This window comes from Lycorma delicatula, chromosome 5, assembly GCF_047948215.1.
Source record: "Lycorma delicatula isolate Av1 chromosome 5, ASM4794821v1, whole genome shotgun sequence".
NCBI lineage: Eukaryota > Metazoa > Arthropoda > Insecta > Hemiptera > Fulgoridae > Lycorma > Lycorma delicatula.
Window position 1 is genome coordinate 70,736,953 of NC_134459.1, and position 21,269 is coordinate 70,758,221.

The following is a 21,269-nucleotide window of genomic DNA, read 5'->3' on the forward strand; positions in this document are numbered from 1 at the left end:
ATAGGACTGAACCTTTGCTTTAAAGTTAAATGTAGGATTCTTAGAACCTGCATAAACAAAAAATATAAACACGAAAATCAGTGCAGATTATAGCCTAATAAATTTCTGTACGAAAACTTGGAATCCTTAATTGATACTATGAAAAAGAAGCGAATTTCTTTCTGTGCACACTTGTTAAGATTACCTATTATTATTTCTTGTTACCTTAATTACCTGTTATTATTTCTTGTTAGATAGAATTACTAAGAGAATTATCGATCAATTTTGGTCTTTAAAAAATCCGCCATTATGGATCAAAGAAATTACAGAATACATGCAAGAATTACTTAATAATACTTAATGACTTACGTAGATTTACTTAATAAATCCGAAAAATTAAAATTTGTTATTAAAGATCCGAATACAAACTTTAAAGTAAGAACTTTTAATTATACAAAAAGGGTTTATTCAGAAGAGGATCGTAAAGCAAGATCATTAAGATTGACTAAATATTGGGAGAAAGTAAAAGCTAAGAACTTAAAGGCCAAAAGATCGGCAAAAAAGTCTTGAATTATTCTGACTAAAGTGGTCCTTTGCGGCCTTAAACGTAAATGAAATGAAATGAAATATATATATATTATATATAAACATACACACACACACACACAAAATGTTTCTAAAATGGTGGGCTGGCTATACTTTTTCGGATTCTACTTGTAAAACTAACCAAAAAATATCGTTACGAAAAATGGCAATTTCTCCTTCGTTCTCCCCCCCTATCCGCAATTTTGTTATTTTTATATAAAAATTTATATCTCAAGTTCGGATAGAGGAATCATATTAATATTTGGTAAGCGTCTTGGTAATAAAGTTTCAAAATTATTAAAAAAAAATCAGGACTTTTAAATACCTTTGCAAATTACAAGATGGCGGCCATTTTTATTTTTCTATCCGTTATATCTCCATAAATATTAATTTTATGAAAATTTATGTTATTTACTAAAATATTAAGCCTTTTATTTCAAACAGAATGACATTTTATTTTTGAAAATCGGTTAACAAATAGCCGAGTTATAGCAGAAAATTTATGTTGTAATTATGTGTCTGTTTTCATGTCCTCCACTTTACATTCAATGCGATGTAATACTAATTGTTTTTATTTATTATTAATTCTAATATTGTAAATTAGTATCAAGTTAAGTAATAATTTTCTCATAGTAATAGACCTAATAATTATGACACAAAATTACATCAATTTTCTCCCATAACTCGACTATTTGTTAACTGATTTTAAAAAATAAAATGTAATTCTGTTCAAAATAAAACGCTTAATATTTTAACAAAAACATAAATTTTGATAAAACTGATTTTTATGGAGATATAGCGGATTGAAAATTAAACATAGCTGCTATTTAGTAATTTGCAAAGATATTTAAGTTCTGATTTTTTGCTAATTTTAAAACTTTATTATCAATACGCTTACAAAATAGTAATGTGATTCGTCTATCCGAACTTGAGATATAAATTATTACATAAAAATAACAAAATGGCGGACAGCGGGAGAACGAAGGAGAAATTGCCATTTTTCGTAACAATATTTTTTGTTTAGTTTTACACGTAGAATCCAAAAATGTATAGCCAGCCTACCATTTTAGAAATATTCTGTATATATATATATATATATTAAATTAAGTAAGTAATAAACTGCACCCTTGTTTTACTGCCTGATTAACAGTTATACCATTTAAACGTTTCATGCCAATGTTGATCACATTCTGCGTGTTATGGTACGTACTTTTAATAGCTTTGATTAAATGAGGTGTCTTGCATAATTTTCCAGAGAGTGAAGCGATTGACTTTTTCAAAAGCCTTTTCAAAATCAATAAAGGTCATATGTGTCTCTAGATTATATTCACGTCATTTTTCAGTAGTTATTTTTACAACAAAAATGTTATCGGTTTCATTAACGTCCAATCCTAGTCATTCTGCTCCTCACACAGAATTACTTCTGGAATAGCCTTCACTCTATTATTAATTATTTCGATTGTTCATTAAAATACCATGTTTTAAAAAATACCAACTCATAATCAGTTAATTGTATTGAGTTTCTTTCCCTTTTAAGAATTGTACATTTATTTGTTTATAATTCATAATTCTATCCCAAAAAATACTATATTGAGTGTCTGAAAAGAAAAAAGTTTTTTTTAAAATATCGAATTATTTTTTTTGTGAATTTTATAGTTCCATTAAATTTAAAGAAGTCGATCGACTTAGTTGAAGTTTTGTTATTTTATCAATATTGCAAATGTTTTAGGTTCTATCAATATTATAGTCTCAAGCCAAGTATTTCCAACTCCCACCAAAAGTAAAAAATTCTAAAAATTTGGTTTTTAGATACATTATGCCATTACTTGTATCTGTTTGTCTATTTACTCGATAAAAAAAAAATATTATAAATTTAATATGCAAATACAATAATTTACCGTAAGGACAGAAAAAATATTACGATTGAATATCATAAATGTATATACGAGTAAATGTATATATGCCTAATAGTCTTAATTTTTAATTTTAATTCTTTATTTTTTTAATTCTCTCTTGAAGATATAATAGAATAAATACTTAAAATACAATATGCCATCCATATATTTTACTGTTATTAACAATTGTTTTCCAATTACATGAACCATGTAAAAATTACATTAAAAGATATCGAAGTCTTTTTACTTTCATCATTATCAGTTATAAAAATCTTAAATAATTCATGATTTTCGCTCTTATATTTTAGAAAAGATATGTTAGACGTTTTGGATTATGCAATAATTGTATTATTATTATTCTTGAGTGTTATTTAATCTTTATGAATTTTTCCTAAATGTGAAGAATCCCTTTTAATTGAAGCTTTCCCGTTGAGCTTCAATTAAATTGTGATAAATTAAATTTTGACAAATATTTTATCAGAATTTTTTTTTATCAATTCGCTAGGTTACGAAATAAGAAAAATTTGCGTGACTAATCCTTTCACTTTTTACTAAATCAGTAAGTACCCTTCTCTAAAGAGTTATAACTAAATATGTGATTTACTGAATTTTTTTTTAAACTTTTGACTAAATAAAAGATCTTAAGTAATCCTATTGCTTTCTTATAAAAACTATTTTAACCGATTTTTTTTTAAGAATTAATTTCTGTATCTATTTTTCATGAAAATTTAGTTTTATTCCATTGTTTTTAAAGTTTTTATATGAAACATTTTCGAGTATTTTGAACCATTTAATAAACTTTGTAGATTGTACAGTTACAAATTTTGTTTTTTATAAATAAATTTGTTAGTACAATGTAGTTTTAAATAAAATTACATTAATTATAGTAATCAAATATTTCTTCTTAACCTGTTATTGTTATATTTTCCACTGTATTCATTGAAACTATGTGTTATGGAAGTAGTATTTTAAACCTGGTTGCTTCTTATGTCCTGATATTACATCTTGTTGAAGTTGGCTCAGTAAAAGCGTCATTCGTCTCTCACTTCTATTGCTCTGCATTACTCTCACTACTCACGCACGCACATTGTCTCTTTCATACACACACGCACATTGTCTCACCTTCCCTTTATCATCATCTTTCTTTCTCTTCATCCGACGATATATCTCTTGCTCTTTCTATTCTCCTTGTTATCTTCATTACCCCTTTTTCTCATTCTATCTATCTTTGTCTGTTTTCGGATTCACTTTCACGTCCCTATGGAGTAAAGCTTTGAAGTAGGCTTGGCTACACAACAGAGCAGCGACATTATTGTACTGTATTTTAATTACTCACTCTCCACTTCTACATAAATTCTCTTCTATTTGCTTACTTCTTACATTGTCTTTTATCCTAAATTAATTTGACATAATTTTCATAAATCCTTTAGTGCCTAGTTTGTGTGTGTGTGTGTGTTTTATATATATATATAAAGCTATAATTTTAAATACGATTGCTTTTATTTCATCATAATTTCAACATCATCTTTGACTAAATTTTTTGATATAGCCATCAAACGATTTGATCAGTTAAACGTGTTATTTATTTAAAAAAATCATATATATATATTCCAACGTAAATAAATAGCATGTGTGTATTTAATAATAATAATAATAGTAAGGTACTACGTACTACGTTTTTTAGTATCTTTAGGAAACAATATCCTAGTAGTTTATTTGCCTATATAGTAGGATTTATTATCTTTAGGATATCTTTAGTGTTTCGCTATTCATGAAAAAAGACTCAACTTATTAAAAACTAGGTATACATAAAATTGATGCAAATAAAATTCAATTTAACCTTGCATATTATACATACATATCCTAAGTTTTATACATCATTATGTTTCGATAATATTCGTGCTTGGCGTTTTATCGAATGATAACCTAGTTTAGTTTTCTATCTACTGCAGGAGGTCTGGCTAGTTTAGTTATATTTCCAAAATATTGCTGGAATTGTAAGATGGGATTTGTCATATGCTAAACATATGAAACATTTTTTCACATGCAACCATTTTGTATAAGTGAGTAAATTTATTTACTCATAATATATATTTATTTACATATAATATGAGTAACTTAATTTATTTTTGAGTAAATTAAAAATTTTTCATAACTTTAAGGTGGACATTTTTTTATCCCCTACTTAGCACCGATGAAATCTTACCTCCGCCTTCCAGCGTGCCGAAAGGGATTTTGTTTTAAATTACTTATACTGTTGTTTTATTTATAAAATTATGAAATAGTTTTTTTTTATTTTCTATCAACCTGAAGATTATAATCCTTAATCTTTCCATTAAACTTAACAAATTCGTGTTATAAAAATTGTAGTTTTTCATACTATCTCTTGAAATTGTTTACGATGGATTGTTATAAAATATTTTCGTAATAAATTTATTATATCTTTCCATGATATTTGTGCAGGTTGAGATAAATGTTAAATAACATTATAAGAGATACGAACGAACTAACAAACTAACTGAAAACCACAGTTACTTTATGAATATATATTTTTGGAAAAATGATTTATGTTATTGAATATATATATAAAACATCGATAGAACCGTGTCTTCTTTTATACTCAGCATTACAAATCAACTGTTTATAAAAACAGTAGTACAGTTACTCAGTAATGATGAAATAAAAGTCGGCCTACGGGCAGTCGTTAGGTTATGCCGAACTGTTTTTGGAGACTGGAAAGGGTAAAAACGAATACTCGTACTAGCTTTTGTGAAATAGAATGATCGGGGAAGGGTTAGTGTTGTTTGAAAAGAGGGCTTGTTAGGAGAAGAGAGGACGTAGCACGTGCGATCTGGCAGCTTCCATGATTGATTGCGTACGAAAGCCGTGGAGATTACATCAGTTTTGCCTGTTTTTGCTTCTCGTTTCCAGAAATCACCAGTGTAAATAAATAACACCTAACTTATATTTTTTACGTAATTTTTTCCTCTCTCTCAGACGCAAACATACACACTCTTTCTTTGATATTTTGATTAACTTTCATAATAAGTCTTATTTTTTTCCATCTAGTAGATACTGCAATATATTTCACAGCCTATCTGATAATCTTATCCCTCATTAACATTAATTATAGGAATTTTTTTTTCTTGAAATCGGTACATTATTTATAATGTTACATTGAATCATACTCAAATAACTGAAAAAGAATTCAATTTGAACTGAATTTATTCTAAATAACTTACAATAAGTATATGAATAGAACTGTGATTAAGTAATTTTGTTTCAAGACTATAAAATTAAACTCCGGCTGCTTAAAATGTATTAATTGTCCAAATTATAATTTATTTATAATCGTCCCATTTGTGTCAAGTACTTATTTATATATGCTCTCCTTTAAGTAGAGAAATTGATTAAATCTAATTTTAATTTTCGATTTACCTGAATGATCCAGTGGATGGTTCGTGTATTATAATAAAACAAATTTATAAACAAATAAAATTTAGATATTTTCGGAATCGGTAATTTGTAGTCTGTAGTCTATTTAGATTATTTTAAGGAATAAGCCAGTAGAAGTAAACACCATATAAATATCTCGGTCAATTATGACTTACGTCATTAACTTTTCATATCGGTATAAAATTAATATAAAGTTATCTTAAACTACCACGGTAATTTAATTTTATTATTCAGTTATATGTTAAATAATAGATCCCCTAGCATTCCATCAGTGTTTTACCAAAAAAAAATTGGAAAGCAAAAGATCCAAGCGTAAGCCAGTTCATCCTACGGATTGAAGGTTACACTTAAATGATAAGTTAATACGCGTATTCAGAAAAAGCTATTATTTTTTTTTACATTCCATTTGGTTTTATATAGCGTAAAAAATAATTGGCTTTCATTCTTCCTTATAGCTTTTTAATGTTTAAGGGAGCAGAAATGCAAAAACGTGGAGAACCGATCGATTGTGGCTTCCAATCGGCAGCCCTAACGTTTCTTTCATACAAATAAGTCTTTATAACAGTCCTACAATGTAATCGGGTACCTTCATTTTTACACATTACTATACAAAGTCATTCACGGGAACCGGATGTTTTTAAAATAATCATAAAAAAAAGAATATTTACTTTAAAAAAGTTTTATTTGTACTGAAACACTTGTTAAATCAAAGCATTTGTTACTTACTTATGAACGAAAAATTATGTCCGGCAAGTGATGTCCATTTTGGGCAATACATTGCTGTAGCCTTTCACGGTAACTGGCCTCAATTCTTTGCAGCATGTCTACATCAATCTGGGTGACGTGATGACGAATTGCGATCTTTAGGTCCTCCAATGTACGCGGTTTATTGCCGTACACACGCAGTTTCAGAAACCCCCACAGAAAAAAATCACAACTACTCAAGTCGGGGGACCGAGGGGGCCAAGGAATGTCGCCGAATCTGGAAACGATCCGTCCCGGAAACAAGTTACGGAGAACAGCCATCGTTGCCCTCGCTGTGAGCATTGTAGCTCCATCCTGCTGGAATAATACATTTTGAAAATCGATTCCCCGATTTCGTAACTCAGGGATGAAAAACGTATTCAACATCGCAATGTAACGATCAGCTGTTACAGTTACGGCAGCGTCATTTTCTTCAAAAAAATATGGTCCAATAACACCGACCTTTCCTATTGCACACCAGACAGTCACCTTTGGGCTATGAAATGGTCTCTCGTGAAGCTGATGTGGGTTTCTTTCTGTCCAATACCGGCAATTCTGTTTGTTGACGAAGCCATTCAGATGAAAATGGGCTTCGTCACTCATTAACAATAACAAATTTTCATTTTCTTCAAAAATGGTAAGCATTTGTCGACAAAATTGTAATCGCTGCGTGAAATCTTGCTCGTTTAACTGCTGCACGACGGCTATCTTGTAAGGATGGAAATGCAGGTCTGTATGCAGAATTCGTCTTACCGTACTTGTGCTCATTTGAAACGCTGCTGAATGCCTCTGAATAGAGCGGCGTGGGCTTCTGACAATGGCTTCCCTTACTCGTTCGATGTTCTCCGGAGTGCTAGCAGTTCGTCGGGGACCTGGTGGTTTTTTCTTCAATATGGAACCACTTGTTCGAAGGTTGTTTACCCATCACAATATTGTGTTACGAGAAGGGACACTTGCATTTCGATGGATATTAAACTGACGGCGGAAATCTCGCTGAACAGCAGTTACGAATTCGTCATTTCGTACAAAACTGTCATAGGCGTACAGGCGTTGGTCTAGCGTCCACGGCTCCATCTGAACGGCTAAAATGTAAATGCTATGAACAAAGGAAACGTCAGACACCAGCCACGTGCCCCTCCCACGACGAACACCCGAGTATAACCCACTTCAAAAACATCCGGTTCCCATGAATGACCCTGTATAAACTGTAGATTTCATTTTTTTCTTTCAACATTTTTAAAAGTAGACAGTGAAACAAACAAAAATGAACAGTTAGCCCTGCTCACTGCGTGTATCTGTGTCTTATAGTTAACTATATTGTTTTATTCCGGACTTTCATAAGGGCAGCAGATAATTCTCCTTCGAATTGGTTTACGCCCACCCTCACTATAACCCTTGAAATATCTAATATTTAATATAATTAAATTTTATTTTTAAACACGTACGATTATGAGCAGTTATTAAAAGTATAATCATCCCCTATCGAATCCGATGGCAGATGGTAGAAATGGACTACTGAAACTATGATAAATTCCATCAAACAAACTTTTATCATGCTAAACGGATTAAACGGGTCATGGGTAATCAAGTTTTTTTAATTTATGTTTATATTATTTTTTACTTCTTTGTGCAGAGTAAAGGAAGTATTGTAATCGAGGAAAATTTCGGTTTTTAGATTTCAACGGAAATATCCACTTTGACCATCCCTGAATCCATTTTGACAAGTTTCGGTGTGACGTCTGTACGTATGTATCTAGCATAACTCGAAAACGATTAGCCGTAAAATGTTGAAACTTTGGATTTAGGACTGTAGTAATATCTTGTTGTGCAGCTTCCCTTTTGATTGCAATCGACTGCACCAAAAGTGTCCAAAAAAGTTCAAACTCCAAACAGTTTGGATTTTGGACTTTTTCTTAACTGCACTAATAAGCCCTCATTGAGAGCTTTTCAATATTGAGAGCTTTGTCGTAAGTGGGACAAATAAACCTCTTTCAAATCGACGGTTTTGAAAACTTGTAAAAAAAATTTAATTTTGTTTCTTTACAAAATAACGACTGTAAAATATATTCGTCGTTTCATGTTTCGCCCTTTTCTGTGAGAATCATTCTTTCAGTTGTAAAGTAGATTAATACTCTGATATTACTTGCCTTCTCAGAAATTTCCTGGCGATTTTGAATTGACCGAAATGCCGTTTGAAAAACGTACACAGACTTTTATTTTCTAAATTCAGTCTCTGAACTACCCTTGAAAAAAATACATCACTTTCATGAAATACTATTTGTTCCGGTTTTGAAGGAAATTATAAAACTATACCTGATCCTCAGTTTTAAACACGATTTTTTAGGTTTTAGTTTTCATGCAAGGGCTTTAAGACTGACATGTCGCCTACTAACCGTTTCACAACTTAACTTCCTTTATTTCTGAAAAATTCATATGACAAGACCCGAATTGTTTCAACGCCGTTTGCTTACTCTCTTTAATGTTTACTTTACTCTGTTGTGAGCTTTTCCCGGTTTCTTCACGGAATTCACTCTTTCAGTTCCCATAAGACTTTATGTAATTTCCATTAATAACAAGGAATCTAGTTTTCTAACAAGAATTATTTAAAATCGGTAACATTATTCCCTTTTGTCTCTTAAGAAATATACTGTTTTTGGTAATTTATTTTGACACAAGGTTCATTTTATTTAATCTGTGGATTTCTTTTTCGTTAAATATTCTTTATAAATATTTATAAATTTATTTCTAATTCTATATTATTAAATTACTGCTTACATAGATTAGTAATTACCTGAACTGTAATTTATTTTAAGGAATTCATTGTCCAAAAATTAAGGTATACTTCGGACAAAAAAAAAACGAAAAAAATACTCTGTTACATAATCTTATTGAAACTAGTAACTCTATATCTTGATAAACGTTGTAAATAATCGATGTTATTTTATTGTTTTGTAATCTTCTCTTATCTTCCGGCATATATATTTTTTAATAAAATATAGAACATAAGAACTACATATACTTTCTAATACCATTAAATTCACGTATTTAATATGTTATTTTCTAAAAGAAATTCCTACAGTAACGTTATTTTTTATCTTTTACCAACGGCGTACAGTCGTTTCGATATATACTTGTACAACTAGAAGGAGACAGCTCCTTTGGGACTGACAGTTGGCCCACCGATTCCAACTTACTTATCAAATATTCAAAACAACAGAAGCAACCAGATAAGCTGTCCCTTGATACTTCCTGACAACCATTTTCTTTCTTTTTTCTTATTTTTTTGTAGTACATTTTTCTGGCCGCAAGAAAGTTAGTATCAGTTAATAGAGACAATAGCCGAATTGCCGTTTCGTTTTAGCGGCAATTTATGAATATTGGATTTCCGTTTTAGGACACAAGGGACAGAAATAGAATGGCGATCGGATTTTATTTTTATTTGAAATTTAACGTCCATTTATGGAATGACTGCTGGCATTATATTTACGTATATCGACTTCACTTATTCGGCTATAAAATAGATAAATATGGTAACTGCTAATGTTCTTTAGATTTTCTTTCTCTTTCAGACTGTTTTATTACTTTGATTCATTTTATATACCGCTATTTATGAGACTATATTTTGCTTTTTTATTTTTTTTAAGTATTATTTTTATTGTCAGAGGATGTTTGAATTTTTTTATTATATAGACCTAATAGTGGACGTGCTTAACAAATACGACTGCTGTCCGGGAATTTTATTATAGTAATTTATTAAACAGCGAAGTTAGGTAGTATTTTTCTTTTATTAGATTACACCAAGCCGTTTTATATTTTTATTTTAAACTCGTTTATTTTAATATTTTATTTGATTATTGGAGTCAAACTATACGTAGTTCATTTTAAAAAATGTATAACAATATTTTCGCATAAATAATGACAGCGATACTGCTGAAAATTATATTTCAGTATGACAAACTGTATGTTGCAAGTTAGTTAGTTATTAAACTCGTTTATTTTAATGTTTTATTTGATTATTGGAGTCAAACTATACGTAGTTCATTTTAAAAAATGTATAACAATATTTTCGCATAAATAATGACAGCGATACTGAAAATTATATTTCAGTATGACAAACTGTATGTTGCAAGTTAGTTATTAAACTCAGTTCTCAAGAAATCCTTCATTAAAATATTTAATGAAGATTTATTAATTCCTGAAAAGTTACACCGAATAGATTATTTTTATTCCATTCTCAAATGAGTCTTGTAAGACGTTGAATTGCATTTTTTACGACCTGATGACTCTGTAATATCTGTAACATTTCAGTAAATAATAAACCGAAAATTGAAGGTTTTGAACTAATAATAAAATTCCAACGGCAGAGGCCACGTTCAGTTCAATAATTTTTATACGTTAACAAAGTAAAGAGCTTTAGGTATATTTTTACCGGTAGCTGTTTGCATTTATAAGCGAACATTCTCGTAGAAGTCCTGAATTGTTATTGTCTTCTTTCTATACAATAAAAACGTTTTAAAAATAATTTTCTGTTTTTTTGTTAGTTTCTCTCAATAAAATGTAGGATTTTGGGTAATTTTTACCTAAATATCACATTCTTATTACTAATCTACTAAAGGATATAAATAAAATTTAATATTAAATTGTCAACGATCCAGCTGCATGTCACACTTTAATTATTTGATGATGAAGTTGATACTCAAAATATTTTATTGGTTGGCAATAACAAAAATAAATTGAGTTTGGGATTAATTTTGTCTATTAATTTTTTATCACCCTTAGTTTTAAATAAATTACGCTTCAAAGAAAATGAAGGGAAGATATAGCCAAAATCTGTACAATTTATAATTTTGCATGGCCATACCTGTGTTAGAATGATTTCGTTGATGTTTTTCTTTTATAAATAGCCTCAGGCACATCCTGAATTAATGTCAAACAATAATCGGCTAGCATGTTAGTATTCAGTTTCTCTTTATAGCGGCTTTCCATCACCGAAATGTCTTGGTGCGACGTTCACCATGTTCATCACTTACGTCTCCGAAATTGTCCCGGAAAAAATCCAGATGTTAGTGGAGGAAATGTATTTTCAAATCCATTACATCTCACAGCTCTGTATGAAGTAAGAAGTTGATTAACAATATTGTAGTAACTGTCGGATTTTTGTTTGCCGAGAAAACTTTTACAAACGTCTTTAAATGAAGCCCAAGTTACACTTTGTACATTATTTAACATTGAGTTAAATACATCATCTTTGACCAACTCTCTTATTTGAGGACCAACAAATATTCTTTCTTTAATTTTTCCTTCACTTATATTCGGAAATTTCTGCCTGTTGTACAAAAATCCGGGACTATCCTTCTTGCTATTACAAATTTTTTTATTAGACCCTAGCTTGATGTTGAGAGGGAGTAAAAATATTTTTTTGGGTTCAACTAAGGGCTCGTTAATAATATTTTTCCTATTTGGAGTAAAGTTGTCTCGTTTCTTCCCCTCTTTGATAACACAAAGTTTATCCCTAGCTCAGCTGTCCCCCTTCGCAAAGAAAACACATGTACTTAGTATAGCCTAACTGCATGTCTAACAAAATAGCTATAACTTTAAAATCCCATGTATGTTCCAGCTATGTTTTTTATAATTTATTTTTTCAAGAACGTCATTTATCAGATCGTTTGTCTCTTTCAAATTAATGCCATAAGCGATTGGTATCGACGGATATTTGTTACCGTTGTGTAGTAGAATCACTTTTAATTATACTTGTACGAATCTATGAAAAGGCGCCAGTCCTCAGGTTTGTGAACTTGTCCTAAGTGCAACATAAGCTCATCAGTGTTTGTGCAATAAACCAAATCATTTTCATCAATAAAGTACTGAGAAAGTTCTTTTTGTCGGCTTCGAAAGTCCGAAATGTTTGTATTTTTTTAAAGTAAATTCCAACCTTGCAGTCTTGATCCTAACAATTCAGTTTGATTTTTTGATAAATTTAAATCCCTAACCAAGTCATTTAATTCACCTTGTGATATAAAATGCGGCTTATTGGAAGATAATTCAAAATCAAGATCATAGTTCTCCTCGTCAGTACTTCCTGATTCTTCATCGCTGCTTTCGAAGCATACATTCACAGGTGGCTCAGGAACTGGAATAATTTCACTGAGAGGTACCAGCCTAATTGCAAATTGCAATGAAGGATATTTTACAGTAATTGTAGTTTTTTTTTTAAATTCCAGACTCATTTGTTAAACAAAAGTAACAATTGGTTACATAATCCTTTGGTTCACGCCAAACCATAAGTACACCAAATGGTACTTATGGTACTAATGGTACTTATAAGGCCTTCCGTGTACCTTTCAGCGATCCTCTTAAATATACAGAATAATTAGTGCATATTATATGAGCAGCCCACATCTTATTCGGATCGCCAATTTTACACTGAAGGTACAAATGATATGTTTTTTTTTATTAAAGGTGTAATGTTTTTTGCATTTTATTTTACGGTAAAGTCACCACATACATAACAAAAGGTATCCACATCATTTACACAAGTTCGAGGCATATGACACTGCACTGTTAACAAACTTAAGACAGCAATAAAACTGAACAAAATTAATTCATTCCTAAATCCAGTGCTTAATACAAACAACACAGCTGTGTTTTCAGCTACATGTTTTGACCTGCACAGACATAATTAATCTTGTCGATGAAGGCTCACTCTTCATTATTAGATATGATGTCATAATATGTGACTATGATATGATTTAATTCATTGTCTAGCATTGTTTATTTATAGCTTACAAATTATGTTAAACAATAAAAAATGAGCTAACAAAATACAATATAGGAACTTAAAATGCCAACTATACGTCGAAAAATGAAAAAAATCCTTTAATTAAAATTAATTTTTTTTTTAAATGGTAAGTGATAGAAATATTCTGAGCCCATATTAGTTTTCAGCATCAAAAAACAGATTAAAATCATGTATTGCATCTTAGGAAATAAAAATTATGTTTATCTGTCCTGACAAAGGTTATCAAATTTATTATCAATGGAAACACAATTTGATTCTCTTAGAGTTAAAAAGTAATGAAATTTCTTTATAGTAAACTATTTATAATTTAGTCAGAATTATAGACTAAACATTATTTTAGTAAACCGAAACGTTAAAATTAAATTTAATTTTTTTGTTGATTCTGGTTTTTTTAAAATTATAATCTTGATCTATTTTGACAAGCATAAATAAAACTTACATGAAACTATTCTGGATTTAATTAAATTTATACTTTAATTTCAATCAGGTCCCTTTTTCTTGAAAATATGACTTAGATAGCATTTATTTTCAAGTACCTGTAAAAAATCTTAATAAATATTTCAATACCTTATACTTCTGTTAAAGAAGTAAAATGAGCATATGAACTTATGGAGTTTTAGTTAATTCTTATCATAATTTACAATCGTTTTTACAGTAATTATTTTAAATATTTCAAAATTGGGCATTTTAATTTGATCAGAAAAGGATTAAATATTCAGTTTATTGTTCCTTAACCTGTTTTTGATAAAATTAAGTTGACCTTGTCAGAACTGTAATAAAAACGATATTTTGAAGAAACATTGAAACACTGGAAAATACAATCTATAATTTAGATTTACAGGTTTTTCATTCATTTAGATTTACAGCTTTTGAACATTAACAGGACCTCTCTAATTTTTTATTAACTCTGTATAACTTCACTTAGAAAATTCATTAGTTTTCTAACTGGAAACGATACGTTTGGTCCAATTTAAGAACTGAAACTTAAAGAAACCACCATATGTTGATTATATTAACTCTTAATAAGACTTAAGACACTATTATTATTAATATATTAATTAATATTATTATTATAACACTTAATAAAACTGCAAGAAATATTTTTATAGTATGTGACTGTCTTCAATATGACAAAGTTTTATTTTCAAACATTTCATTCTCTAAAGTGTAGAACATGAGTGATAAGCCAGATTATACATCCATAGCTGTAAACCTGAGCTTGGAGGCTTAAAATAATAGAAAATGTAAAAAAAGATTTTATGAGTTGAGGTCTCTGAGCTGAGACCCATTCCTTTAATAAAATCCTTAACCAAATCAAAGGATTTTGTTCAGATGATTGGGTAGGGTGTGATTGAATCCAGTTGCTAATAATTCCACATTGTTTTATTTTTATTTAAATCGACAATAAAATTATTAAATTCAAGCAATTTTTATTAAAATTTTGGCAAATGTTGTTAATTTATAATTACCACATTTCATGGTAATCTTTTTAGTAAGAATTTTATCATCACAGAGCAACAGAAACCGAATGTTTTTGCATAACCTTAAAATAAAAAATAACTCCTCTTCTTTTATCTATTTGTTTTAAATTAATGCTAACTATATTTCTTAATAGACCAGCCTAATCTGTGAAAATTTATTTATTTTTATGATTTTTTTAAAAAATATTTATTGTTTTACAATGTTTTTTTGAAATAAATCATATTAAGCCAATCTTTCAATGGTTGCAATTTCATTAAAATGGTATTCCACTATGGATTTTTCCTTATTTTATAAGAAACAATCATCTTGTCTTTATGTGCATTTATTAATTTAAAATAAAGTTATTGTAATTTAAAATACTTCTTTGTGTATATATATATATATATATATATATATATTTTTTTTTTTTATTTTTTTAGGGTCCGGAAGGACCAATTAGTCATTTATGTTTAGTCTTTCTTATCTTCCAATACTCTTTCATTTTCCTGGAAAAATCCCTTTTTGGTTCCTCTGTCCAAACCGTCCCCGTTTTCTTTTTAGGCTTTTCTGCAAATTTAACACCGGGCAAATTGTTATAATTTCCAGATTCTGTTCTGAGATCTTGCAGTGCAATGCCTGCCTCTTTGATGTCTTGAAGCACCTCAGTGAGCCACACTGGTTGCGTTTTTAGCTTTAGCAATCTTTCCAAGAGTTGTTTACTTTTCCTTGATTCCTCCAAACGCAAGAGGTGGCCAAAGAATTTTATTCTCTTCTTTCTTATTTCTTCTATAATTGGTGTAACGACCTCATAGATTTAATGGTTTGGGAGTAATCCTCCCACTTTCCTTCCACCAATTTTACCCTGCCAATACAGGTCCTTACGATCCTTCTTTCTATTTTGGTTAATTTTTCAGTTCTCGATGCTATCTTGATTTGACCCAGTGTTTCACTCCCATACATTACTACCAGTTGTGTAATTTATTAATTTTTAAGCAGCTTTCTTTTCTTTATTAACATATAAGTATTTTTTATGACAAATTTGTACAGTATTTTATCAGATTAAGAAGTATGAATTTTCATGTTTGATTATATCAGAAAATTAATTTTAATTAATTTTGTTTAGGATTCTGATTCAAAAAAATGTGAGAAAAAGGAGGCAACTGGGCCACCACTTCAAACAGCTAGCATGAGTGTAAGAGCACTTATTGAAGAGAAAATAATTCAAAAAAGAATCACAAATCCTAGCCTTGCTGCACATACGCAAACAAATTTAACTTATTCAAGTAAGTTATTTTATTTATTATTTTATAATTTAATTGAATTGCATTTTTTTTTTTTATTGTTTAATAGAATTAATTTGAATCTTTTTTTAAAATCAATCAAAAAGTAAAAAAATAAATTGCTCATTTTCATATACATACGAGTATGATGATATTCTAAAAACAAATTTAATTACTTTTGTATCACTTCATTTTACAACATTTAGCAGTTATATTGTTCTTGGGCAATAGTGAATCTTACACAATAGCTCTTCTACAATTTGCCTTTAGATGAGAGGATGCTGTTGTATATTCTTCATAACAAAATGAGAGGGATGTAGATTAGCATCAGGTTACATAGTATACATTACAATAGAAAAAATTGTGATTCATTTACAAAGAATCTTCACTAATATGTAGGCGTAAAAAATAACTGATATAATAGATTTTTCAACCAGTGGCTTCATTTGAGTATTCTAATAAAAAAATTGCAAGTGAAATGTAAAAGGTAATTTTTGACTCAGCGAACATTCAATCAATCTCAACCACATAAGATAGTTTTTGTCATTGTGCTTTTTATTAAACTAGTTAGCGCAGCTCTTAGTTCTGGAAGAGTTTGGTTTTGTTGGTTTTTCTATTTTCTATGTCTATGATTTTAGTTGCACATAAAAGATAAAACAATCAATATTTATGATATAACGATATGATATATTAGTGAGCTTGGAGAAATGCAAACACTTTTTCACTATTAGTTTGAAACTCCTGCACAATAACTAGGATAGTTTAGGGATAAGAACATAAGACAGAAGGCATATTAGATAACCAGTTCAGTTTTACAAAGAAAACATATTCAAGAAAATCAATTTTTGCATTTAGGTGAGTCTTAGAAGAGTAAAGCTACTGTCATGGCATTTATAAATCTCTAAAAAACATTTGATGTGGAATAATTTTTTTTAACCTTAAGGAAAACTGACTTTAATATAGAAAAAGAAAGCTATTTACAAGAGATTGGTAGCAATGATATTAGTAGAAGATAAAAGTAATTGAACAAGACTATTTTGTAAAAATAATAAAGGAATTAAAAGAAATACTTCAGACTGGAATGAAAAATCAAGAGAAAATAAAGATAAAGAGTTACTATGAATATTTTTCCTTTGTTGGAATCATTAATAATTAAATATTTTAATGATAGATTTTTGTTGGAAGAAAAATTCTATTTGAAAATAAAGCTTTTAAAAACATAAAATTAGAAAAAGGAATAATGATGATTTAAATAAAATTATAAGAACCTATCTTAGACATAAATAGAACATTTTGTTAGGTGTAAAAATCAAATTAGTATAATTTAAAAGGCTTCAAAAATAAATAATAATATAGTTTCTATTGGCTGTAGTGTTTGTAGCAGTGAAAGATAAACAATAAAAAGTAAATATATAAGTGTAACAATAAGAGAATCTGATTAAAAAATTATAATTAAATATGATGAAAAAGAAATCGAATCATTGTGATTTTGGTAGAGAATGTTGGAGAAAAGGTAGATTAATAAAGTATGTTATTGAAGAGATAAGAAAAACTGGAGAAGAGAGATTTATTTCATTTATTGCAGAAACTCAAAAAAAAAAACTAGATAATTGAGTTAGATATTAAAACAATCAGATTTAGTTAGTTTGGTAATAGAAGCAATGAAGAATATAAAAACTCTAGGATTAGACAAAAGTTATAATAAAGCAGAGAATTCAGATTATTATATCTAATAAATGTTTTCAGATTGAAATATTATCACAGTGCAAAACAGAGCATAGAATTATACCAAATCAGTTAAACTGCTGATAACAAAAGAAAGAAAAAGTAATAACAGAAGATACTACAGGTTGAAATAGAAAAATGTTTTTGTTTATTTTTAGAGAAGAATAGGATTAGTGTCATAAAGGTGTAAAAATACCTACAACAAATTTGTTCTACCATTGCTTGCATTTAAATATAAATCTAAAGATAAATGTAACTTATAAGACCAATACAGGAATGTGATAATTGAGGTTTAATTAAACCTGTTTACAGAAACTGAAAAACATTTATTAAAATTATTAATGTATTAAAAACTGTTAAAATAATTAGATTTAATAATAATATATACTTTTTATTTATTCTGGTTTTCATCATGAAAGACATTTGTATGTTTATATATTAATTTATATATATTTTTTTTTTAATGTTAATATGTAATTAGTCAGATGAACATTGTTTAATTATTGTAGCTGCAGAACCTAGTAGAGTATCAGCACCTCCTCAGTATCCAGGCACGCCTCCTTCATCTGAGCCAGAATTAAATATTAAGATCTCATCATTTGTTGTACCTGCTGCTCCATCTGTTGGAAGTAATGATAAAAATGCATCAAGAAGACATTCAGATTCTGAACACTTTGTGCCACCTCGGACACCGCAAAATGAAGCCGTCCCTAATAATGAAAAGAAAACAACGACCACTGCTGCGATGACAACAACGACCACATCATCAAAAGTCACTGTCGCATCATTGGTCAAGCGGTCTAGTTCCGACCCCGGCACACAACCACAGAGCCCTAGGTAATATTAAATAGGTTATATAAAAAGTCTTCTAATATTTTGGTGATGTGTATTCACATCACTATAAAATAAAATCTGCATAAACTAAATAGGTCCAGATACATTTGGTTCTCCATCTTAGTTTATTTGTGTTTTTTAAACAGAAACTCATAACTCAAAAATGATTGGGATATTTTTAATAATATTTTATATAAATTTTTAAATAAACCGTTTGAATAAGAGAAATAAATTTGGCATTCTATGACTTCAGATTTATTACAATTTATTTTTTAAATCGTTTATCTGAAAGTATTATTTGAGGCACACTGTATTCGCACAAACACTCCACACACTTTCATCTTCTGTAGGTTTTTTAACATCACATTGTGATAGTTAAGTTTTACACAGACTGTGAAACTCTGCCGTCACGGATTTTATTTCTACCATTACAAATATCCACACAGAAGATGCCTACCTCTGCTAGCAACTTATCTGTGCTGAAAACAACATTCCATAAAAGGTTTATCATAATTTATGAAGATCCATATGAAATGATAATTTTAAATTGTACAACAAATGAGTATGATATTAGATATACCACTGACCCTTGTGACAAATAAGAGTTTTATGATAAAGGAAAAAATTCTAACAGATTTTAAAAATGATTCAAAAATATCATACAGAAAAACTTTTCCCTAGGAAAGTTTTGTGGTTACTGAATAAGAGGATTAATGTGCATTGCAGGTTTTGTATAACTCTCGCATTCAAAATACTCAGGCTTTTTATCTCTATGTCCATTTTTTGTTGGCTTTTTTTCAGTGGTTTAGTATTATAGCACGTGGAGTGTCATCTTTTATTCTAAATGAAATTCTTAAGATCTTAGTAAATTAAAATATAGAATAAAATTATTCATGAATGCATAGCATGTATTATTTGAGTAAATTTTATTCTCTATGAAATATTTAAGATTATTGCTAACAAAAAATAATATGCTTTAACAGTTTCAAAGATTTTAATGATTTAAAAAATTAATATGACCAATTTGAAACTATAAAAACACTGAAGTTATTTCTCTTGCTCAGAATTTCAGTTTAAATATATACATAAAATTGTTTTCAAGTAACTTAATCTTTTGTAAGGTATGATTTACTGAATTAAAATAAAACCCAGACAGGTTTTTTAATTTAAAAATTAAAATGTAGACAGAGACAGGCATACAGAAATCTGAGTATTTCTAAATCCCTGTGCATGAGTAATTTTTTTCTACTGATGTGGAGAACACACACTAACAAAATAATGGATAATATTTTTACGTACTCTATATTTGCACCTGACTTTTTAAAAAAGTAATTTATTTTAAAATGTTTGCTTTCCATCCATCTCTGAAACTGCTTTAAATATATTAATTTTGTTTAAACAGTTTTTCAAGAGTATAACTTTGATTAAGTCATAATGAGGTTGAGCACTAAAGGACTTTCATTTTAGTATTCTCAGCACATGGTTTGCAAAGTCAGCACATGAGAGAAATTACCATTTGGGAGTCAGTTGTTCAGCATTATAATTATGTTGATTAATACTGAAATTCTTTTTTTTATTTCTGAAAACTAGGATAACTGTATAAATTAGGATAACAAGTATGTAAAGGAATATCTAGTTCAAATTTAAATTGACCCATTTTTTAGAGGCTGTTTTACTTGAATCTCAGAAACTGTATAGTATATTGTAATACTTCCTACTATCAATATACTCATTTACACTCAAGTTTTTTTAAAAAAAGAATAAAAAAAGAACACTAAAAATAAATGAGATAAAAAAATTAATCCATTGCAAATTCCATCTTTGTTGTAACCAGATGTATGGATGAATGTGAGCTACTATTAAACATATTATATAGGAATATTAACGTACCTGATTGGAAGTCCCACTCAACACAGTAGATGGGAAGTGATTTTATAATAAATAAATTAAAACACTCATCATGCAGAGAAGTGCTTTTAAAATAGGCTCTGAATTATATTTCACACTGTGACCACGCAACAGCATATTGAATATGATCAAGGAATAAATTAATAATATTTTAATTATTAGGGATATAATCAAATCATTAAACTGGAAGTAATTTATTATCAAATACTGTGATACCGGATAGGTATATACTGTGATACCGGATAGGTATCACAGTATTCTTTTGTTAAAGGATTTCAATTCAGCTTTGAGCAGCAGTTAATAACAAGAGATATGGATGGCCTGTTGCGTATGCCAGATTGGTATATAGTTCTGCCATATGGTGAAACCAGAGTTCTAGTTTTTATGTTTAATTATTACACATTATTTATTTTTCTCCTAGATAATCCATATAAGCGATGACATTCACATTTCTAGCAATGCATTTTTGCCATAATTGATAACAGTTTTAGAAATTGAAAAGGTTTTTTACCAATCATTTTATTTTTATTTTAATCAGATGATGATACTGTTGTAAACAGCAAAGCATTTTACAAATAAAGTGTAATCACTTTATATTTTTTA

At 29.0% G+C, this 21,269-nt stretch overlaps 1 protein-coding gene across 3 annotated transcripts in view; it reads left to right on the plus strand.

Annotated features, from left to right (window-relative positions):
• The window catches only part of LOC142325068 (uncharacterized), a 968,357-nt gene that overhangs the window by 899,527 nt on the left and 47,561 nt on the right, over positions 1 to 21,269 (plus strand). For all 3 annotated transcript variants that reach the window (XM_075366386.1, XM_075366387.1, XM_075366389.1), the window contains exons 10-11: positions 16,043 to 16,202; positions 18,434 to 18,761. In XM_075366386.1, coding sequence (XP_075222501.1) covers positions 16,043 to 16,202; positions 18,434 to 18,761 — 488 coding nt within the window. The remainder of the gene's footprint in view (positions 1 to 16,042; positions 16,203 to 18,433; positions 18,762 to 21,269) is intronic.